A 25,004-nucleotide genomic window follows, 5' to 3' on the forward strand; every position below is an offset into this window, starting at 1 on the left:
GGAGATAGCAGAATCTTTTTAAGATACACAGACATGAGAATTTATATAAACGAAACGTTACACAGTTATCCAGAGTATGAGCCTCATATCTGCTACTAGCTAGATTTTTATTGATTTCACATTATATTTAATTACATGACATTCTGTTCAGACTAACATTGTGTTTATCACATTGATTTTTAGTAAAGGATGCTACAAGCAACAAGTGATGGGGATCACATATTTCTTTAGAAATAACTGCATAAAAATGTTGTAGCAATCAATCTGTATATGGTATCATAGCCATCACACATTGAATCTTTACGCAGTTATAGGCACTGGGGCATTTTTTATACAGTGAGACACTGAAATATTTTTTGTTAAGAAGAATTTTTCTGGATGGAAACTTTATGGCAGCTTCTTTTTGCACTTCACAAGCTATTGAATAGGAGTACACAAATAAAATGCAGAAGAGACATCTCTCTTCTTGTCTGGGTTCCACAGACAAAAGGAGTTCCTACATCACAGTAGAACTTCATAAAGCATGACAGGCTGATTTTTCACTTGCTTAGCTACAGCTCTACATACCAAAATGAAAAGCATCCTCACCCCCTGAATAACTGTATGAAGGCTGTTTTATTGCAGAGTGCAAAGTCCCTTCAAAGTCATAAGCCCTGCACATTTTCTGCATCAAACATCTGAGGGAAGGTGGGAAAGGAAGAGAGAAGCAGAAAACTTGGCTTTCCTCCTCTCCCCAGGCCCAGGGAGTGAAGCTGGCTTGGCTCAGGGCTGTGAGCTATACATTTCTGGATACACGCTTGGCATGACAGGATCATCGCTTTGCAGCTTTGCAGATTCCATTTCATGAATTATTGTCTTGTTTTCTGCATTCTCCAACCTTTTAATCTGTCCTGTGCTTTGGCTTTTTCTTTCATATCTTTGGAATGTGTTCGCTTCTAAAACAAACACAAATATGGCCTCTGGTGGATAGAAAAATTATCCTGTGCTTTGACCTGCCCATTGCATCCAGAAATCCTTCGATCTCTTTCCCTCTTGTACACATATATTAATGTAAAGGAGAGATACATGAAAGAGATATATGACAAGTAGAAATACACTTAGTGTAGAGGAGGCTGGAGGTCACAATGTCACCCTTTTCTGCTTTTAAAAGGTTATTCTTTTGCTGAGACCTACTCATATTGAGTGTAGATTTCTCTCTAGCCTGGGCTGGTTGGTGACAAAAGGCCCAGCTGCTCTCTGTGCTCCAACTGGCTGAGAAAAAGTGGCTCAGATCTGTGGCTGGCTCTGCTGGCTGTAGGTCAGGGCAGGAATTGCATTTTCCTGCTACTCCTCAAGAGTTTAGCTGCATGCCGGCTTCATGCAGACAGAAATGGTTAAAGAGAATTATTTGTTGGTCATAATGTAAGTTTTACAGGATGACTGGACCACAGGATGCAATGGAACACATCCTAGATTTGCATGAGTATCTCTGCTTCAGACTTACTGCTTCCCAGTATATGGTTTACTATTTATTAGTGCAGACTATTGCCAGGCAATACCACTACAAAAAAGCTCCAGAAATTTCCCCAGAACATAATCTTTACAACCTATTTTGTAATTCTGCACTTTTTAATTCCCTAAACTCAACCTGAGAAATTCAAAGAGTTCAATGTTATTTCCAGATCAAGTAAAAAAATTGTGACTTCCAAAAATACACACTAAGACTGCTAAAAACAGATGGTGTTTTCATTTAAGGCTCTGGAAAGTTATTATTAATTGCACATCAGTGCCCTCTGTGGGTTGAACATAGTGAAGGGTCAGGCTCAGGTGAGGAGCCATCATTAAGGAAAACTTGACAGTAAGGGGCATTGATTTGCAGCAGTGGGTCCTAGACTTCCACTATGGCACATTATGCCGAGTAATAAACACTCAGAAAACGGCAGAATTACTTCTAAGAAGGCCAAAATCTGATTAGATCTGCAGGTCTGTATGCCCAGCCCTATTGGAAAATTAATATTCATATTCAGAGGATTTTTATTGGCTTTCTGATGGTCTGAGGGGAATTAGTTTTTAATTATTTCTTCCAGTGCATTTCAGAATCTTTCTCATGCTTGTCTTCATTTGAAGGACAATCTAAAGTGTTTATAGCCTCTCTTTTGAGCATTTCAAGGGGAAGGTACAACTTACTTGGCTCAATATCCTCCTTAATTCACCTGGGGATAGTAAAAATAAAGGAGAGGAAGGATTTATTTTTATCTTAGAATTCCTTTTATTTTGTAGCTGAGTTTAATATTTTTTCTATCCATCAGAGACCACCATTAGTCTCAAGGCTACATTTCTAACCGAGTCAGAACATTATTAGGAACTGACTCCAAAGCATGCACAAGGAGTATGTGATTTTCCATTACAAGATGTTGCAAAGAAACTTCCTGTGAATACACTTTCTTTCTGAGCAATACAGCAAATATTCCAGATGCAATTATAAAGATTTCTCTATGAGGCAACCTTCCTAGTTGCATCTGCAATGAAACAGCAATGAAACACAGATTTTGTTCTTGATCTGCACCTCTCCTTCTATTCATATTCCAAGCTGGGTTCAAAATATTTTCCTGGTTCATTCCCATCAGATATTTATTTTAGCAGAGCAACAGGAAATGAAGCGGAGCTTACCAAATGGATGGAGGCAATGAAAACATTTCTTAAATATTCCTGGACTCTTCAAACCAAATATACTTGAGGGCTTTTTAATCAGAGACAGAATATTTTCAAATGATTCATAAAAAAAATAAATGTTTGTTATTAATACCTTAAAAATACTTTCCAGATTAACTGTATTAAAAGACTCCCCTTTCTACATCACCTTTCAGACTTTTAAGAGAAGTAAAACACTTTTTACCTACTTCTATAAAAAATTAGGAAAAACATCTCTGCTTTCAGTTTACTTTGAAAACAGTGTCTTACTGAAAAGCTTTGATTATCCAGAACCTTTTAAACATGATATATGTTATCCAAAGCACAGAAAAATGGTATAGAATGAGCATAATGTGACTTTAACTGTCACTGCTATTTTCTCTGGTTTTGGATGCACTCTTATCCCTCTGTTTTACAAGAGTATTTCAGGCATTTATCCTTTGTTTAGGATAAAATGTATTTTCATGGTGTACAAATGAAGTTAATTAATAAACCTGGTTTTAATGCAGTTTTATTTTCCTTGGTGTGATAACATTATTAAAGTCTTTTCATGGCTGACCAAATAGTTTAAAAATTAAGTACTCCATGATGAGCTGCATTTCTTCCCTGCTTGTTCCTTTTGTCTGCAAGGAGTGGAGAGCAGTCCTGAGTGCTACATGCACATCAAAGGAACAGGTGGTGGTAGAAAGAAAACTCACACTTCTCCTTATTTGTCCATAATTTGAAGACCTTGTCCATGAATTTGTATTTCCCCAAGTCACAGGACAATTAATATCTCTGCTGACACTTCTAAAATCATCTACATACTTATTTCAGTTTCATTGCTTGAGCGTGAGTCCTATTTGGAGAAGGTTCTGAGCACCTTCCTTTATAGATTTGGGCTGACGCTACCTCTGCACACAGAGGTAGCATCATTGCTTAATGTAAAGATCCCACTTCCTAAGCTTTATTCTCTCATAAGTAGCTTGAAAAAAAGTGCATTAAAGTACAATAAAATTGAAAACTGATGCTGTATAGCAAAATCTCCTTAAATAAAGGAAAATATTATTGTGTCTCCTTCATCTGATGTCATACTAACAGTATGAAAGATTCTATTTTTTTTAGTTTCTCACTGATTTTCTCTTAAAATTTTTTAAAACACTGTTCTACTTGAAAACAGTAAATTAACCATACAGAGTTTGATCTTATATTTCATTCAAGCAATGAGCTAAATGCTCATTCTACATGAGCTAAATGGTCAGGAGTATCAAATCATCAGACTTATTTAAATGAGTCAAAAAATGCACTGAAGTCGATATTTGTTCATCCAAGACTTAAAATTCAAGCTAATGTTTTCCTTCTGATCCTCTTCCTTATTTTCTTTGTTTCCTTTTTTCTTCTATTCTCTCTTCTATCTTTCCTTCACAATGACACAAAGAAAAATGAGAGCAGCCACCAAGGCCCTGACGATGGGAGTTATGAGCGAGCACGGTGTCCTCTGGCACAGCTGTCAGTCACCAATCTGATAACAATTCCATACAAACACCTCCCTTAAACAGCACTGGTTCAAATAACACAGCTACCTTATTTTGGAGAAAGGCACATACTTGGCATTTTATGGGCAAGGTTGATATGCAAACAAACCAAACAAAACATTTGTTCATGTTGTTTTTAATAATATAGGAAAATCTGGGCACAGTAGTAGTTATTTATTACTCTGCCCTCAGCTAATGTTTTGAAAATGTGCCGCTCCTATTAAATAATTCTTGTGGTTAGTATTGCCATTACATTTAGAAAATTGCTGCTAATTATCTGAACGTTGAAGCTCTGCATTAAACACATAATTCCAAAATTACTGAGTCTTCCTAGAATAGCTCTGAGACAAACAAAATATTTCAATGTAGGAAGAGATTTTAAACTCAAAATTTATCTTCCATCACTAAACTGAAGAATGCTGCAAGATGCTCACTACGGGATTCTGAATTTTTCAGCAAATTGAGGCAGCAGAAATGAAGAAATAGCATCAGAAAAGCAGGCAAGAATCTACAAAGTAATGTTTCCAAAAGGCAGGGACAAGTTAGGGACAAGTCTGTAACAGGATGATTTTTACTTTAGGAATATAATACTGATGAGCTTACTCAAGCTCCAGTGACTTAAATGAGAATTCTTGATGCTCAGCAATGAAAAGAATTCATTAAAAATCCAAAATTTTCAGTGTTATATTGTAGTAGGAACCAGGCAATCTATTTAGCATGTCTCTGTCTTCAATAAAAACTGAAGACGAAACATGAAGCTGATCAAATGACATGTTGGAGAAATTATTTTATCCAGGGAACATATACCTATGCTACCTAGGCACATCAGCACGCATGAAAATTTGGTTCCACTTTTAAGGACAACTTAACAAAAATCACACAAAAAATTGAATTTTCACAATGCCTTATAGAAAGAAGGAAAACAGCATTCAAAGCTGAAACATGATATTTCAGCTTTCAAGCCTTTTATTAGAGTCTGTGTGTATTAGTCTCAGTAGGTTTTCATAATAAGAGTTAATGACAAAACCCATCCAGCCAACCCTTTAATTTCCTCCTTTGTGTAAAGTTTTAAGATTATTTTCATTCTCTGAAATATCTTTTCCCCAATTTTCATTTCCTAAATTACCATCACTATAATAAAGGACTACACATTTCGGCAAAAAACCCCCATGCATTCCAATGAAATAGCTAGATAAATAAGTGTACCACAGATAAAATTACTTTTTAAAAAATGCACCTGTTTTGTTTGGAAATCTCGAATCTCAGTGAATTCCTCCAGAGCATCAAAAGGCATCAACACCTCACCCTGCCATGGGTGCCAGGATTTGCAATATTTCTAGAGGTAGAATTCTGAAATAGTAAGACTCTTCCTTTTTAATTGCTCAAAGTGCTGAGTTGAGAGAAAACAATTTAAAAGATGTTTTGATAAAAAGTGATTGGTAATTCACCTGGACACAGCAGTTAGTTTCAAGCAGGTACACATTGCAAGGAATGACAATTAAATTGCTCATTAAAACAGGACAAGTTACACTTCAAACCCACTTATTTTGGAAATCTATAATGGGAAGGCAAGAATAATTTTTTGTTTTTCCTTAAACTAGTCTGTGTATTTCACTTTCTTATAACTTTGATTTATCCTGTCACAACTATTAAATCTAATAGATAACATTATAGCCAGCTTTCATTTATAGCCAAGGAAACTTTTCTGACATTTACATCCCTTTACATTCCCATGGTAGTATTTCCATCAAATATACTCTTATGTGCTTAGGGTCTTAAAAAATAATCTTCATTTCATATGTTATCCTTACCAATTAGAAGAGAGAAATAACACAACACTCTGTAAAAGAGGATTCATTAGGTACTTTGTTCTACTTCATCCTCTCCTCATTTCCTAGCCCTGCCAGCCTTTCTTTCTCCTCAAGTGCATATATTTCTTCTTAATTTCCTGTCATAACCCACCTTTGTTTCATTTTGGGTTTTAGACAGCTTAAGGGATATAATTTTGATTGCTTGGATTAGATTTTTTTCTCTCAGTTCTGTTGCTAAGGCTAAGTAATAGTAAGCATCAAAGCCACTTCATAAGACCATTAGCATTTCAAGCAACTTAGTTCTGTTTTATCTCAAACCTTGTTACACCTTTGTTTTAATCACATTTTACAGATCTCTTTGCAATGTCCACATCTCAGAGTTGAGACAACTGAAATTTTGTGGAAAAGCAAAGCTTTCAAGCTTGAGAAATAATCACAGTTACAAAATTTCTAAGATTCTGGACAGCTATTACAACCCTCCATAGTGCCAAACAGGGCCAGGGGGCTAAATGCTGTGCAATGATAGATTCCATGGATTAAAAAAAAAATAACCCCCTTACTTCTATGTACTACCAGCACAAATGCAGAGCATACAGAGTAACAGATGTAACAGAACAGTTTATGAATCAAGATCATGAAAAAGTATTTTGCAGACATGAGGAAACCTCAAATCTGTCATGTTTTTCCTCCTATAGGGAATACTTTGAATTCCATACTGAAAGACGGGAGGCAAAAGTCACTTTCTAAATTTCAGTGCTTTTTATGCATCTTCAACTCACCTTCTCTTTTTTCCCTTTTTTTAATTATTTTTTTTCTTTTTTCATTCATTTTTTTCTTTCTCAATTTGGATAAGGACTGAGAGAAGGAATACAAGTGTCTGAGTAGGAAGTGCATACCCCTACTAACTCTAGAACCAGGGGTGACATCCTTGACAGGAGGAGGACGGCAGGGCACAGCCCCTGGATGTTTCACTGTGCTTACAGCCAGGCACAGTGAAACTGGGACTGGGTAAAACTCACACCTCAGCTCTGCAGAGCAAACCAGACTGCCAGGGAGAGCTTGTCCAGGATGCCTTTGGGAGAAAAAGGATGATGGAGGACCCTTCCTTTCACACGTCATGGATCAAAGCACAGTTTGAGTGACACAGTGGGCAGGCAGGACACAAGCTGGGCTGGCAGGACAGCTTCTCTGCTCTGACACTTTGACAGGTGCTTGCTAAGGTCAGAAACATTCCATTCACTGAGTCCCAGTGTTTACATGATCAGCTCCACAAAGTGGGAATTATGGAATCAACTTGTGTGAAAGTCCTCTCCACTCTTCAAAATGTGAAGATTTGTGCATGAAGTATTAAAGAATTATCACTATAGCAGCCTTGTAAAATAAAAGCCCCAAGGCAAACCCAATTCACCTGAGCAAAGTATCTGGAACGTTCCAGAGATTTTGTTTGTTTTAATCAATTTTTCAATTTGGCAATTCACCTCTAATAATTTTGATTCTCTTCACAACACTGAGTGGAAGAAGGAGGAAAACATATATTTACAGAAATTCTGGTTAGAGAAAAAGAAAATAAAATTTGATAAAATAAAGGAAAAAGAAGTACATATCTCTGACGTAAACAAAATTTAGTTAGGAAAAGTAAGGTTCTTTCATATAGGACAATATAATTAAAAGATTAGTAATAATTTTAAGACTGATAATATTAATTTTTAATTCCTGTACTCTGACATAAAAACCTATAAGGTTTTAATAAATATTTAATCTGCCACTTCTTCAAAGCAATAAATCTGCAGGACAAGGATTGGCATGAATATTCCCTATTAATCATCAAAGTGCATCATATGCTTTTTCAGATTTATGAGAGAGTGATTAATGTCAATCAGGTGTCATTCCTACTTTGATGCAGTGGGATGTTCTCTGGGATATAACTGTATTTCTTTCTTTGTGTCATCTACTATACAGCCTATTTGTATTCTATTGCAATGTTTTCAATTCAATTGTAGTTCTTGGGCTTGTAGAAATATAGAACAGATCCTCTGGGATATTAGATTAACTGGACAGCCTCAGGGGACCCAAAACACTGAGGCTGAAAAAAATAGTAAGTCCTTTATATAGTCAAAATTCAATTACGTATTTTAAGCTTCACTGTATTGATCCTGGATAAATGAGACATCTTTAAGAGAAATTTTTTAAGTCCTGTCTCTATAACATCTAATGGATACAACTATTTATCTCAGAGAATGCCAAGGAACCAGATATTTGATTTAATTTTTTAATCTGCAGTTAGGAAATACATTCCCTAAAAAATTGAGAGCTCTTATAACTGACAGATAGTCCAGTAATAAAACACCTTTCTATCCAATGGCCACCACCAGGTATGTTGAAGGAAAAATGAAGTTAGAGATATATAAATATACATAGCATGGTAGGGATGTACAAGACTACAAGACAAAATTTGCAGACAGATTCACAAGATCTTGGTATTTGCATTGCCAGCAGCAGTGCTAAAAATTTAAGTAAATGGCAACATTTACTGAAATATTCCAAATTCAAATATTTATCCAACATTCCTGACAGTACCCAATAGTGCTTACTGAAAAGTATTATATAGACTTACAAATCTACAGGAAGCAGTAGGGAAAGTAACAGCCACCTTTCCTCCCAGAGATGTTTGCTCTACCATAAGACAAATCATACTTAAAATTCCCTTTGACATGGGGAGCAAAATGAAGAGAGACAAAGTGATTGCAGCAGTGGTTGCTCTGTGGGAATCTCACCCAGAGTGGGACAAATTGCATTTTAAAAGCAAGTCCTGTGACCTTAACATATTTCTTAGGAAAAAATCTCCCTGCTGTAGAAAGCACAGAGATCTCTTTCTAAGAAGTCTTTCCTGTGGTAGCAGACATAATTTTCCAGAAAAGGCAAAATGATTGATCTAAAAACAAATATGGGAACACATCAGCCGCACTACAATATATATAAGAGAATTTGTAGTATCTTTTAAAACAAATACAAATAAAACTAAGGTAGAACAGGAAATTCTCCGGCACTTCTTTCTCTTCCATTAATTTATTTTTTTGTTTTCAATCAAAATCTCTCAGAGCTCCTTCAAATTTTTTTCCCAGTACAGCAACTATTACATTACCCATTTCTGGTTTATAGTTTCAGTAGCTGTGGAAACCTCAATTCTCTGGTTCCACTTCACTTTTTTCTTAGATCTTGCAGACAGTGCAGAAGTTTTGTCTGTGTTTTCTAAATGGATTTATTCCCTGAAGCAAATAAGCAAAGAGCTAATTATCAGAAGAGTATAAACCTTTTAGTGTGAACTGAGGAAATATTGCAGCATTTAAAAAGGCAAATCAAGAAAAATATAGCCACTAAGTGACAAAGCAACCGAAGAAAAAGAAAACTTCAAGGGATTTGTGGAAGAATGTACTTTCCCTAAGACTTCTATAGTAGAAATTCAATCTCATCATGTCAGCTTGGAAAGGGATATTTCAAGATGATGTCTAAAAAGTTTCTATAGCAATGGCATCTTCTGCATAAAGTCTGTAGCAGTTAAATTGGCATATTCAGAAATAAAAACGATATGCTATAAGATATTTTGTTATCATTTACCATGATATTCCTACTTTGGTCCTGCCACATCATAATCTGTACCTTTTTTTCTCATATGACCACATCTTTTGTGGATATATTTATAAAACCACTCATGTTTTCAACTACATACAGTGAAAATTCTCTTGTCAAACTCTTTAATATTGGTCTTTTCTAGACATGTGGTGTTTTTAAAAGGATCTTACTGCACCATTTTTGTCAAAAAATCTCAGATCTAACCTGAATAAACACCTCATTTCTCTGTGTCACAAATCTTGGTACAACTTGGAAGGAGAGGACTGCAATTTTATAGAGATTAAATTCCAGAGAAACTGACTTTAACAAACTACACTTTTAACTATGGAAAAGTCTAAGATTAATTAATGTGCAGCTAGTGAGTCAGAGGAAGATTTTCATGAGTTCCTAATTCCTTTCCATAGCCCACATACTCCTAAAGCAGCTAGACTGGGAAAAGACAAAAAGGAGAATTCTCACTCTTTTAGTAACTCTTGAAGAATAGAGCTGGCGCATAAAGTGTTAAAGAGATGAAAATCAACTTAAATAATTTTTGACTGCTAATAAACTCTTTGATAACATACTCATTCTAAGCTCCCATTGAACACAATTCTGAACTGACTCACACTGTCAAAATGCTCAGAATAATGTTGTGCACTGCAGAATCCTTCATGTCTAATGATATTTCCATGTCATAAATAAGAAGAGTCTTCTAGTGTTCGCTGATCAATGAAATGAATTAGACGCCTCATGTATCAAAATTTAAATAGCACCTCTTCTGGATCACACTGGAAATTGTGATTTAAAGAAGTTTTTCTTCCATGCAGATCAAACTAAATTAAACTGGAAAGCAGTAATATACTAGAGGTGTGCTATTCAGTGGAAAGCATGAAAGGCAGCAGTGAGGTTCTGAGGGGAAGACCAAATAACATCTAAATATAGGCTGAAGGTTTTAAAGGCATGAATGGCAGAGTAACTTTATCATCCTGTCACTTAAAAGAAGAAGCACTTTATTCAGATGCCTAAATGAGATGGTATAAATGTACAGAAAACAAGTGTAAGCAAACTATTTAAAAGCTGAAAGATGATTCACATTTGTGCCTTGATTTATTGATTCAGCCAAATATAGATTGAATGCCTGGTCCACTGTAATTTCAAACAAAACACAGATTCTAATAAACTCAGAAGTTAAGGAAATAAAATAAAGTTATACAAATGCATTATCCTAATTTTCCACTGTGGTTTCATATGACTTTTCCACAACCTCTGCCTCTTTCATTTCAGTGAAAGAGAAACTGACATTCATAAAATTGGATGTCAAATAATAACTTAAATTATTAATAATAAAACAGCCCCCATGGTATAGAACCTTATGTTAGCATTATGATAAGAAAGGTGGGGTGACATATAATGGTTTAGAGAAAAGAGATGATTTTGAAAGGAAATAAAAATAATATTACTTGCACTTTTTTATTCACCATCTTTCAATTGTTTTCTTAAGTTAGAATTAAAACAAGTTTAAAATATGTAATTGTATTTATATTCAAGGACTGCTATCCAACAAACAAGAATGCTTTCCATTATACAATTTTTTTTTCTCTCTTGTATGAATTTGAAAATTAAGCAAAAAGGTTTGGCTCGTAGTTTTCATTTAGTATGAAAATCTGGGAAGCATCCCCATCATGTTTGGTTAGATACAGTCTTAAAGGCTTCGTGTTTCTTGTTTGTTTGGTAGGTTGTGGGGTTTTGTGGTATGCTCAGTCTCTTTAGAAAACAAGACCCCAATTCTACTAAGAAAGTGCTCATATTGTGATGACACCCACTTATTCCTGGTTCACATTACAGGCCAGCATTGCAGCTAAATGTCAAACAATTCTCCTTATTTTTTAATTCCATAAGATCTGTACTTTTAATTAAGATTTATTTATTAAGAACAAACACACAAACAAAAAACCCACCAACTTTCCACAGCATCTAAACAACTTGGAACCAAGGAAAAACCAAGGATCACAGATAGATTAAGGGTCTCTACAAATCTGATATATGGGAGCTAAGAAATGCAATTTTTAGTGTTCATCTTCTACTTGTGGTGCTTCTTCTGTAGGCAAAATCAAATATACCCTGCAGACCACACAGTTACACCCACATATTCCACACTTAATGCAAATAGTCTGTAACTCCCAATTTTAGTAGAATTACTGTGTCATCTCTTGCAACTGCATTAATTTAAACAGAAAATCAAGTTAACGTGGTTTCTTCAGTTTTAAAATCAGTTTAAAATTCCTTATTTGAGCTCTCTGATATTTTTTAATTGTAGATAGGGCCTGGTAAATCTTGCAGAAACAAGTTACAAAAGAATGAGGACATGGGGAAGTGCTGAGGGAAACTGGAAACCTGAGGAGTACAACTGAAAAGAAAGACCTATTGGAAGAATTTGAGTCTACAAAAAGGAGAAACTGCTGTGAATGGACTATGGGATTTCCACAAGTGGGCAGGAAATTAATCTCTGAGCTGCAACGACCCTTTCAGCAGCAAGCACCATGAAGTTACTGAGTTGTGGAAGGTTTTGTTTGCATAGTAAGATGGTGGGAAGAAACTGGTGTCTCAAAGCTCCCCCTGCATTGACACTGCTATTCTCTGCTGCAAATAATACCTGCTCTCTACAATGTCCTTGCATGTTAGTGTGTGCAATGATAAGACAATTCTACCTAATGGTATGGGGTCAACCTAAAAACAAATGCATTTAGAGATTATTGCAATTGTAAATATGTGTACTTAAAAATTCCTAGTCCAACTCTCACAGGAAATTACCAGAATCAGATCCTCCCATAATTGTGAAATAAATTATGGCAAATACAGAAACACAACTGGTTTGGGGTGGTTTTGAGGTTTTTTGTTTGTTTGGGTTTCTTTTTGGGTTTTTTTTTTTGTTTGTTTATGGTTTTGTTTTTGGTTTTTTGTTTTTGGTTTTTTGTTTTGTTTTGGGTGGTTTTTAGGGCTTTTGTTGTTGTTGTTGTTGTTTTTCTTTTTGTTGTTGTTGTGGAGTTTTTTTTGGTTCATTGGTTTCATTTGATTTTTCTTCCTGAAGCTAATGAGAATTTGAAGCTGAAGGTCACAAAAAAAAAATCTACAAGGATAAAAATTAGACTCTTGTGTTAATGACCCTTATTGATTAATCAAAGTAATTTTAAGCACACTACAACTTGGTACTGCAAGCCTGCCAAAGATCAAGGACTATCTTGATCTTCACGACACTAAAACTTATCTGTGAATTAAAAAATAAAAGTTGCATTAAAGGAATACAAAACCTGTAAAAGATTAATGTTCTGCACCATGAGTGCTAGTGCTACATCTGATCTTGATGAAATTTCACAATATAACATCTGCTCAGTTCAGGATTTATTTGAAAAAAAAGAAAGATGCTTTTCTCAGTGGAAGACCAAAGAGGGTTTGGGATGTAAAAAGCAATGAGAAAGGAAAGAGAAAAAAAACAAAAAAGATCTTCCACTTTTGCTGAGGTCAAATGGAACTCTTATAAATATTCAGGTTTTTTCTTAGAACATTTCTAGGAAATTTGGAGAGTTTTTTCTAAGTGGGACTGTTGATCAGGAAAATTAGATACTGTCTTGTAATTTTACATCTGATCAATATTTTATGCTTTGTAAAAGGTATCAGCAGGCACAAGGTTACATCTTGCATTATTTATTATCTCAAAAAAAGGTTAATTAAATTTCTGAGTTCTTTAGAAGAAAAGGTGTGGAAAATGCTCAAAGCCCAAGGCTATACCTCAGAGGCTATTGTTCAGACAAAGTCCTAGGCCTGTTTCACAGTTATTATAAAAAGATTTGATTTTGATGTCTGTTGCTGCAGTAAAAATCATTAAACAGCAGCTCTATGATCCTTCAAAGAACTCTGCCCTGAGACCCATTTAAATCACAACTTTCACTGCTGAATGCGCGCCCTGAAATGTCCTAGAAAAATGCAAAACATGTCTGCCCAGCAAAGATCCCAGAGTCACTTCAAATTCTCATGTGCTAAAAAGCAGCAATGTGATAGCACTCTATGAGATTATAAGATGACAAATCAATAAAGTAAATCACTCCCAGAGATGTCTGACTTGAGGAGTGGGTTCAGTGAAACAACACTGGGGAGCTGTGCACTCTGGAGGAGACTGAAAGTGCTTTTGTTATCTATTTCACATTATGCTACTTGGTGCCAGCCTGGGGTAGAAATCAGGAGGGTGGCACTAGCTCTGGGACACATGGCTTGTGACTCCAGGTGGAATGTGTCAGGCTATTGCTGAGTTGCTCCAATGACTCTGAGCGCATCACCCTGCCTAAATCTGTCAGACTGCCTGGTTTATAAGCAGGCACTACCCTGCATGGCAGGGACGTGCCCTAGTCACACTAACCCTGTAGCCTTTATCATCCTCACCTCCTGAGTGAGGAAAAAGCCAAGTTCTCAAAAGATTTTAGGAAAAAAATCCTAAAAATTCACATGCAAACAATTTCACTTATATCTGTTTCTAGGAAAACAATGATTGTAGGTTACAAATGCTCTGATAAACCTCTCATCTTCACATTAAAGATGCCAAAATACAAGGGTGATTCTTTAACTCTTTTTTGAAATAATTTCTTCCTTTAAAGGATGTTCAAATATATTATTCTCTCTCATCAACTCTTTGGAATGAATGCTTCCATCTGGTTGCAGAATAGGAATACAATGAATTATATTCTTCCAGTAACTGACAATAAGATTGAAATAACTTCCTAATGTGCTCATCTGGGAAAATGAAACACACTGAATGGTATCTGCATTCACCTACAGTTGTGCATAATTGTTTGTACCTTCTATGTAAACTCTTTTTGAAAAATAAAGCTTTAAATGAAAACTGATTTATTTCTATTTAATCAGTCTCTCATTCTCAATTTGCTTGGAAATATTCTTGTGTCATTGGTCAAAATCAGAATCAGGCCTAAAGCCACACTGTTTGAAACAATGTCTAAAAAAGATTAAAAGTGCTGTTTGAGATTCAGAAAATACAAATAAAAAATTTTCTCGCCCTGGGAATTAAAAACGCCGTAAAAGTTACTCTTGCCAAGTAATACTGTATGTTACTGTATCTCCACTGATTTCCTTCAGAACTCTTGGGACTAATATTCTGTTATTCTCTCATTAGTCAGATGACATTTCATTGACTCAACTACAAGTTTTAATAACAGTTCAAAGGTCAGTAATGGGAGTAGATAGTTTAACACTGCATCCTTTTCCGAGTTGTACATACTAATTAAATAAAGGCCATTACCACTATGCAGCTATATGGAACTAAATACTAGGAAAATTTACTCTTTGCTATTTGCTTTAAGGAATTTTGCTAATATCTTAACTTTGTCTGCAAAATAAACCTTATATCTATGTTTATTAAATCTACAGATAGTCTACATTTTTTTGGAGCATGATTTTTAGCAAACTCTTAAATAAAGCATACAAGCAAATCTTTGAAAACTTATTTTTTTCCTCTAGTTTTATGGAGGTCAAGTAATCTGCTTTGAGGTTACCTGAACCCAATGCAGTCTCTAACTTCTGCATTAATGTGAGGGATTGATTGTTTTTCATGCAGTCAGTGAGAAGAATCAATGTAGAAATACACATTCTATTTTATGCTGTGAGGTAGAATAAGCAGTTTCCTTAAGCCTTACTCTTGACTGACTTCCCATAGAAGTAGGGTCAATTATATTGATTTGTGAAAATGTGATTTTAAGCTACTTGATCCAACAAATACAAATGTCCAGAATATACCAGCTGGCATCTGCAGAACTTCTGCTGCAGATTTTCACATCCACAGCCTGGGATGGTAAGATTTAGTTCCATTAAAACTAACCAGGGAATTAGAAAATCCACTGTGACTCATCTCTACCTGTGCTGTGGCACCTGCTAAGCCACACATTTCTACAGGACAACTCTCTCCTCTCTACACTGGGCTGGTTAAAAGCAATAACAATGCCAGGGGAACAACTGGGGGGGCTCCCAGATTTGCTGAGGAGCAGCAGCCAGGGAAAGGGTCTGTGCTGCAGCAGCCAGGTATAATTATTATATATTATTATTTTTCATCTGTGCTGCAGCAGCCAGGGAAAGGGTCTGTGCTGCAGCATCCCTGAGCAGCTGGATGCAGGAGGCTGGATGCTGGCTCCAGCTGCCTGCTGCCCTGGCCAGGTTAGGCTGTTGCTGCCACAGAATAAATGAGCCCTGGCTTTACTTGCCATGCCCTGGTCAGGACTTCTTGCTTTCCTGAATGTCCTTGTGTCTTTGCTCATTTTTAACTGGATGGAGGTAATTAAATGCCTGGGTAAGGTCCGCTGGAACTTCCTAATGAGATCCTGTGTGTATTAGCCTTGTTATTGTCAGCAGAGGGAGTTACTAATGACAGGTTTCACCTTCCTTATTCATCTGCATATTTGTTTTTTGAGGCTTATTTCAAGTCTTTGAGAGAATCTTCCCCTAACTGTACTAGATCCTCAATTATCTTCTTAAATTAAAATGTCTATATGCAAAAGCAATTGACATCAATACCACAAAAGTTATTTTCAACAAATGGCTTTATCCTTTGCTGCTGATTTCCTTCTGCTTCTTTTTTTTGTTAATTGCAGGGACAGCTTAGGTGGTGGTAGAAAGCTAATTTTAGATCAACAGAATAATGAAATGCATTATCCCTTTCACCTAATAGTTCTTGCTTGGCTCTCTATAAACATGTTTAAAAATGCACAGTTTCTTCTGACTCATAAAATAAACTGAATGCTGACGAGGTGCCCCACCACCAACACTAAAACAGACACAGTGAAAATGCTGCACCTGAACTTTGAAATGTCTCCTGCAATGGATGCTATTCTCTTATAACTGGCACAGTCAAAACTAGAATGTCTCAAAATCTCACTGGAAAAAGTTTTGATTAGTTATATCTAGATCTCTTTGGGGAATATTCTGTTTGCTTTTGCACTGCTATCAAAAACCTTGTAATTTGAATTCAGATGGGTGGTGAGTTGATATTTCAGCTGCACTGAATAGCTGCACTGTCAATATCTTTTGTTTACGTAACTGTTGAAGGGGTCAATTTGAAGAATACTATACATTTGCAGCTAGTTCAAGAGCCCATCACTTTGACTGGATTATTATTATTCCATATACAGATGGTTTTCTTCAAAGAATATGTAGTACAATTTCAAGAGAAAAAAAATCAAAACAAAGAGAAAAAAATCAAAACAACAGTAACCAGAGAAATTCCATTAGAAAAATGTATTGATTTTCTCCAGCTGCAAACTTTAACAAAGGAGGTTCATGCTTGGCTATAGTACCCTTTTATGATCTTTTAGTTTTATTTCTGGCCGTTGTTTATCTCATAATCTGAAATATCTCTTTAGTAGTATGATAGATAACATACTTTGACTTCCTGAAAGTGGACAAGCAATGCATATATTAAGAAATGACACTGATGCATACCATGAACTATGATTTTTCTAAAAATGGCTTTTTACCTTTTCTTACCATTTTTGTGTCACTGTGATAATTCTGGAAGAAGAGAAACTTTGATATTGTACATCACTTTTCCATTGCTTATACAGTCTTCACTCAGTTAAACTTTGAATGGATGGAATGACTTCAGCCAGAGACAGTTTGCTAAGTTTTTAAACTTGAGATGGTAATTACCTTCCCAGATCATCTTAACATTTTTTATTTTCAGGTAATCACTACCTAGAGATCTGATTTCACTGGCATTAACTTTACTTTAAATCAAGGGATACTCAATCTGGATGGAAATATCGAGGTCTTGCAGTTTGAACCAGCAGGAGAAGCTCCAGTATGACTTCCCATGACTATGTGTTGTTTAATTAGATTATATTCCTTCAGACACTGCTGAATAGAAACTCCAATTAAAATATGGACTTATGGGTCCTTATAACAGCATAACAGGTGAAGTTAAGTTGATCTGCAAAAAATCCCAGGTACAATGATGGAATAATTTTGCCTCCTTTACAAATTTGAACCTCTCTGGGGAAAAGAGCTGTATAAAACATCTCAATAAATATAGAGTTACTTGATAAGTGGTCTGTTGTTATTTGTAGATGTTTGGACTAATTAATGAAAGAAATCTCCTGATGCCTGTCAAAGGCAATGAACCCATTGTCAATGAATCTATTGTTTTTATATTTCAGGCAGTCATGTCCTAAGTTGTATCTCTGGGTACCAAATCTATTGAAGTCTTTTATCCTTCAGGCTTTTAAATTATTTTTATATTATCCAGAATAATCCAGAGAAAAAATCTTTAGTAATTTGTTTTCAGGGAAAAAATATAATTTATCATTTAAAGGTAAGTCAGCCAACATATGCATTGGAAATAAAGCAGAAATTTTAATGCAGTTCACCAAGACATTGTTAGAGATATTGTAGGAAGGGAAGTTAACAGACACGTGGCAAATAAATTGCACCATGATTTATAATTGAATAACCAGAAGAGATGCACAGATACAAGTAAGCACAGACACATATTTGGTCACTGTGTCTGAAGAACGTTGATTATTAATTTCTACATAAGAATTACTTTCTAGTCTGAACCATATTATGATTTAAAAAAGGTTCTTACAAGCAGTTAATCCTTTTTAATGAACAGCAAATGAACAGCCAATTTTTTACAAATGTCTGAGTTTTCACTTGCAAATTAATAACCAGACATTATTTTTAAGCAATTTTTTGTTTTCTCACATTGAGTGAAGAAAAAATATTTCTAAATAAAATTGATTATACTCTGTACCCATTTATATAAAAATATTTATTGCAGTCATATTTTTGCATTTTATTCTCACTTTGTACATGTTGATAATTTCTTTTGTGTGTCATCCCATAAGAACAATAGAGCAGTACACTAATAAATACCAATAAGGATGTCAGCAAAATATGAAAAGAGCCTCACATGAAAAAAATCAAAGGGAAAGGTACTATATGTGAAGAGGGGAAAATAAAAATAGGATTTGAAAAGATTTTCTTTGGCTTTTCAGATGGCTTTTCTTGGAAGAGAAATGCTAAAAGCATTAAGAGACTGGAGTAATAAAAACCAGCACAAAACCAGGAGGTGCGTGGGAGCTCTCCAGTCTGTCAGCTAAACAAGAGAATGTCACAGCGCTGAGCACAAACACCCTTACAGGTATAATATATTCAAAAGAAAAGGGGGTTTTTGTTACCTTAATCAGAACCTGAAGGTGTCCCATGGCTTTTGATGACTTGAAGTACCAGAAGCTCATCACACAACTCCCACTTGATTCTTTCCATATGGAACTCTTCACATGGGCTTTTTCATTTATTAGGCTTATTGCAGTGGCCTCAAGATATAGGAAATGTCCTGAAATTAAATGATGTATTACTGAAAAAATGTTTTACATTTTCAAATTAGATTTCAAAACTCAGCAAAGTAAAGGCAGGGATGTATGAAGAATCCTTCCCTCATAAGTCTCATACTAGTGAACCTCAGCTCAGGAGAAAAAATGACCAACTCAGGAGACAAAATGACCAGTTCCCATTCCTTGTGCACTTCTTATAATAGGAATAAAAGGAATAAACTGGTGGTAGCAGCTTAAGTTTTGGGTGGACCTGTGTAGAAGACTGGGAACACTTCTATGTTTTTCTGGCTACTTGGATTACATATCCCTGCTGAACTGCAGTAGCTGCAATTCTGACAATACATCAAAAAATAGCCACATCATGATAAATTTCAGGATAAAGTCTCCTGAAAGGTAATCTTCAAAACAGCGAGTCACACTATATAAAAACTTGTGGAACAGGAAAAAAAAAATTATGCGTGTATAAATCACTAGGTATCCCTAATGGTTCATATTTCCTTTGGTCATTTTTACTCTCTTGGAATATTAATGAACATATAAATTATTTAGTCAGATGAAATTGCAAAATTAGATGCCTAGAGTTAGTATTTTTCAACACTGATATGTTCCTTGAGTCTTCCATCTTTATTTTTAATCAGAAGCATAAAAAATTCTCCCAAGTTTTCAAATTCATTTTTTTCCTTTGTACAAATAAGAAATGTGTATTTGACATAAACAAAATGCATTATAAATAACACAAAAATTTTAATTGCACATCTACTAATGTTTGTATATGAATTAGGAAAAAAAAATTTAGTTGACTAGATAATGCAGAAACAAATGGGTTCATTCTAATTTTGACAGTTCCCTGGCTCAGATACGACCATAGATGTTTGCCATGGTGCTATGGGATCCAAAATCTGAGGTCAAGCATGTATTTAACTAGTGTAGTGGTGTATTTGTGATAATACCTTAAAAATATATATTACTGACAATGCAAATGACTTTTTTTCCTACGTATTTTGAAGTTCATTGGGTTTTGTCCTTCAGCAGTTTGTGTAAACATTCATTGACTGCTATCATGTCTTTGTGCAACTCTGCTGTGAGTATTTCAATTCAAAGTCAGTTCTGAGCTCAGCTTTGGTGACATCTTTGTCTGAGCTATAGGACCTTCAAAAGCAAAGTATGAACACACAGAGCTTGTAGCAAGAACAAGAGCAGATAACTGAGTGCTTTGGCCAAAACAAACCAGGACATGCACTAACAAAGGAGATTTGTTTCCTTAAATTTACTTATTTAACATTATCTAAAATTAAAGTATGAATAGTCACTATGGGAAACTGTAGATGTTCCTGAAAATGACCTCAGGCTCCGGAGGAGTGGGACCCAGTGGATCTCAGAGCTGAGCTAACTCACCTTTGCAAATTGCAGCCAGACCAAATGCCTCTCTCTAGACAGATATCAAATTATCTTGCCTGACTCATATAAAAAACAACTAAGATTCAATTTTCCTACATTAAAATTATTGTACAATGGTAATTCATATTTTTCTATTGTAATACATCTTGTTCATTAAAAATGACACCCTGATTAGAGATTTTAGAACTCCCCTGCTGCCTGTGGAGACATGAGACATTTCATGAAGACAATTATCCCTTACTTGTGAGCTAACACCATACCAGTTCTGTTTCCAAGCGTGTGGTCCCCGGGAGGTCTGAGGCTTTGAGGCGAGCTGACCCCCAGCACCCAGCGAAAATTGTCAGCCAGGGAATTTTGCCAGCCACATCTGCCGTTCTCAAAGGTGCAGGAAGTTCCACATTCACTCTCGTCTGTATTATCCCCACAGTTGTCTTCAAAATCACAGCTTTGTTCTGCTCTGTAACACTTGCCATTCTGGCACTGCCTATGGCCATGTGAGCAGGAGCCTGAAAAGAGAAGAATGAGGGTGTCCTGGTGAATCACAGCGCCGTGCATCCCAGCAAGGTTACTGGAAGGTTACATTTCAGAGAGCTTAATATTTAGGAGGAGGAGGGTGGTCCAGAGCAGTTTTATTAAAAGCCTTTGGTTCCCCTGAAGTACCAATCCATTATCAGTTTATTTCTTTTGTATTTTGTCAAGTGATTGCCTAAATAAATGACTGTTTCCCTTGTAAAGCCTCAGAGGGCAAGCTCCAGCCAGGCATTCCATCACTAACAAAGCTTTCTAGTCTGACTTAATTGCTGGCATTCTCCTTTCATGTGGTGTTGGATTGAATCATTTTATCTTAGCTGCAAAGTTGAGCCTACTTAGGAGCCCTAATTTGGAAGAAGAAACTTTTCTTTTAACTACAGAGGTTTGCCTTTTAATGGATTTTTTTTATGAGTTCAGTAGGTTGATGGTGTCCTTTTTGTGCAGTCTTCCTGCCATTATTGAGAGATAATTCTACTATTGTACAGCCTAAAGATTGCAGGACTCAGACACAGGATCTATTTCCAAGTTTCATGTTTTCATTTTAGATCAGTTTCTGCAGGACTCCGAATAACTTCAGTAGATTCTGTAATCAAGAGGTGAAACACAACATTCTAAAACTGACCCCTTCCCATTTACTTTGTACATTCTGCTGTGCCAGAAAAAAATGAACAAGAATAATTTTACTTAAAAATAGGAGTAGGAATATATGAGCTCAACAGACAAAATTAGAATATGTACGTGTCTAAAAGTTACAGAAGTACAGGGAGAATCTGAGTTAATTGATACTGAAAATCACATAGTGCTAAAATTGTATTAATTGCATTAATTTAGTTTTTAATTAATTAATTGTAAAACTGTATTAATTTAAAGGATCTAAATGACATTGACATAAGGCTGGATTTTATCAAGAGGTCTGAAAAACAGATTTATTAGTAGAAAGAGGATAAGAAATGGGGTATTCAGTTGTCATGTTGGCAACCTCCATCCCACGGCATTTGTTTCAGCCAGACTCTAAATTACAAATACTCCAAATTGAAAAAATGTTGTTAGAACCCTTGTTTTCGGTAAAGTGAAAACAAGTCACTTGATTTCTAGATATCAACTAAAGAAAACAAGCATTAACCTCTCCTCTTCAAGTTAAAATCCTTCTAATGCAATTCTTATTAAAAGAAATTTAAAATACAAACATACTGGAATATGATAGCAATATCTAGCAAGATTTGCAGGGAAATTATTAAATTTTAATTCCTGATTTCTTAGCAACATAAAAATATGTATCAGGTTGGTAATAATATCAGGCAAAGATCTCCAGATCTAGAGACAAGAAAAATGGGTGATCTCTGACCAGAAGAAAAAGACTTGTTTGAAATTCAAAGCTAAAAGTTTACAAAAGCATAGGTGAGAATTTTATTATTACGCAATCTCTGAAAATGGTCCTGGTCAAAAGAATGGTGCAATACCATCAATGATTCAGTCAGTGGCCATCAGAAACTCTTATCAATCTTCTTCAGAATTTCAGTCATCTCTGTTGTGTGACTGACAGAGATTTATTATAAAATTGCTGCCTAATTTAAATGGCATTTGTTTTTAGGAGCTAGTTATTATAATCACCTTTCTTTTAAGTGATTGCAGTAAGAATTTAGCAAAATATTTATTTTGTCAACAAACTAGGAATTTAAATTTCAGGATGCAATTCATGCCTTAAAATATTTTCCCTTGCAGTTCAATGATCAATAATTTCAATAACTATAGAATTTTGAGGTTCCTTTGTAGCATTGTTTTCCATTTCAGGTTTAAAAAAAAAAGCAGAGTTGAAAAGTGGAAGTCTTTGTTTCCTGAGGAAAAACAAAAAAATCCGTCTTGAATCCTGGCATGAATGAAACTTTCCAAGCATGTGTAATGAATGATATTACACTGCCTGAGTCTGTAACGTGACTTGCTTCTGGATGTCCTTCCATAGTTTAGCTTCTCTTTAAATGTCATTTCTAAGGCTTTAAAACTGTCGGGAAAAAAAAACTTCACCAAACAAACAAACAACCTTCCCTCCTCCCCAAAAAAAAACCAAACGACAGGAAAAAGAATTTTTTAGAGCTGTCTTTCTTTCTTCCCTACTTTTTCTTAATGTTAGTTGTTCAAACACTCTGTTCTATAGATTCCTGTGGGTATGAGAGAGGTATTTAATTGAGAGAAATTTCTCCGTAGCAAGGTTCAGTAAATATTTCCTCCAATCAGTATTTCTTGAAGATTATTTGTGGGTAGATTTTTGTCCTTTGTGGTAGCTGCATAGACACACTAGGCTGCAGTAGAGCCTTAGGGGCTGTTAGAGCCCCTTTCAGATAAATATCTTTTATCTTATCGTTATATGCATCCTTCAGATAAATAATCTTTGAATTGAGGAGGATTTATACAACAGAAGAAAACAGCTGCACCACTTAATAATCCCCTTGTTCATATACCCTGAGCAAAATCAACAAGTAAAACATTTATATTTTTAATCATGTTTTAGGAGAAGGATTAATCTCCTTATTTTAAAAGGGTGTTTTTCTTAAATGTATTTTGAAAAAACAATTAAATTTACCTGCCAACATCAAGAGAGAAAATAAATTTTTCTTGAGGACAACCTGTCTTATTATTGAAACCTGAGGCAAAGAGGGTGTCAAATACTCAGCCTTTTCCTCAATTTTTCTCGTATTCCCCCCTGCATCCAATAAAGAATGGAGGTTTTCCTTGCCACTCCTTTTGCTATTAATGTATTCATAAAAATACTTCTGTTATCCTTTCTAGAAGTGGCCAGAATGTGTTCTAATTAGGATTATTATAAAGTTGTTAAATTTAAAAAGTTGTTAATCTTCTTAAACTCAATCTATTTAATAGCATCAGCATTGATGTTTTCCAAACCAAAACCAAATCAAATGAATGAGATAGTTTACAATTATTGGAATAATCCATCAATAGGTGTGAAAATCTAGAGCTGCTTCAAAATATTTTCAGAAGATTTTATTTACATTCACATGGCTAGAAATCAAAGCTAGAGCTCCTGTAGAACCATAGTCTGGTACAGAGGCCAGAGTAATTAATCAGCAGACTGAGTGTGACATCCCAGGGAGAGGAGCTCCCTGGATAATTTAGATCTCTGAGTTTTTCCCTGTAAAAATTACTCCATTATCCTTCTTGCTCTGAGTTGACATTACTGTATGACTGAAATCTATGTGTCCTTAAAAAAATAATTTGTTAACAAGAACATCTTTCCTCTAGTATCTCACTACTATAGCCCAAGGACACAGATAAAAGTGCTTTCATCACTGTTGATGATGCATAGTAATATTGACTTGTCAATGCAGGAATGTGAAAAATGCATCTCATTGCAAAAGCAAAACTTTAGAAATTAAAATAATTTTGAAAGACTTTCAGGTTGGGGTGTCAGGGAAAAAAAAGACTTAAAAAGTATTAGAGTATATCAGTGTTTTGGTGTTTTTTTTAAGGGAAAAGGCTTTATTTTCTCAAATTGAGTGCAAACATTTGGTTTTGTAAGCATTGCAAGTACTTTGACATATTGATTTGCATTCCGAACAACTGAAAGTTAGAAAAACAACAGCTTGAGTTCCTTTGCACAAGGGAATTTTAGAAGAAACTGTTAACTGTCAAAGTTACTGCCACAACAAAGAGCAGACGAAAGCTCCAACAACCAAAACTTTCTCAATCAATTTCTTATCTTGACCATTCCCACACACAAACACAAGAGAAATCTTTTGCAGTAATTACCAAAAAGAAACAAAAACATAAACAGCAAGGTAGGATATTGCTGTTCAATACAATAGTCCATGACAGAGCACTGAAGAAACTTCTTTGTTTTGTTTGTTGGAACTTTGTTATTAGAAAAGTATTGATTTTTATCAGTCACTCAATACTCTTTAAGACATACCCAATCTGTGACACATTCGATGGGTCATAACCTGGTGCTTTGCTTTATTTAAGATTACCAGAAATTTTGACCTGAAGGCAAGAGGGGCTACTCAGTGCCTCTTCATACTGAGTTTACTGCATATACCATAAGCAGGACAATGCTAGAAACAATTATAAAGATC

At 35.3% G+C, this 25,004-nt stretch overlaps 1 protein-coding gene across 1 annotated transcript in view; it reads right to left on the minus strand.

The window, feature by feature from the left end:
- MALRD1 (MAM and LDL receptor class A domain containing 1) overlaps window positions 1–25,004 on the minus strand; it is a 232,953-nt gene that overhangs the window by 95,912 nt on the left and 112,037 nt on the right. The window contains exons 26-27 of the mRNA XM_064703173.1: window positions 20,649–20,894; window positions 18,835–18,992 (exon numbers count right to left, since the gene is read on the minus strand). Coding sequence (XP_064559243.1) covers window positions 18,835–18,992; window positions 20,649–20,894 — 404 coding nt within the window. The remainder of the gene's footprint in view (window positions 1–18,834; window positions 18,993–20,648; window positions 20,895–25,004) is intronic.

Source organism: Zonotrichia leucophrys, chromosome 2 (assembly GCF_028769735.1).
Source record: "Zonotrichia leucophrys gambelii isolate GWCS_2022_RI chromosome 2, RI_Zleu_2.0, whole genome shotgun sequence".
Taxonomy (NCBI): domain Eukaryota; kingdom Metazoa; phylum Chordata; class Aves; order Passeriformes; family Passerellidae; genus Zonotrichia; species Zonotrichia leucophrys.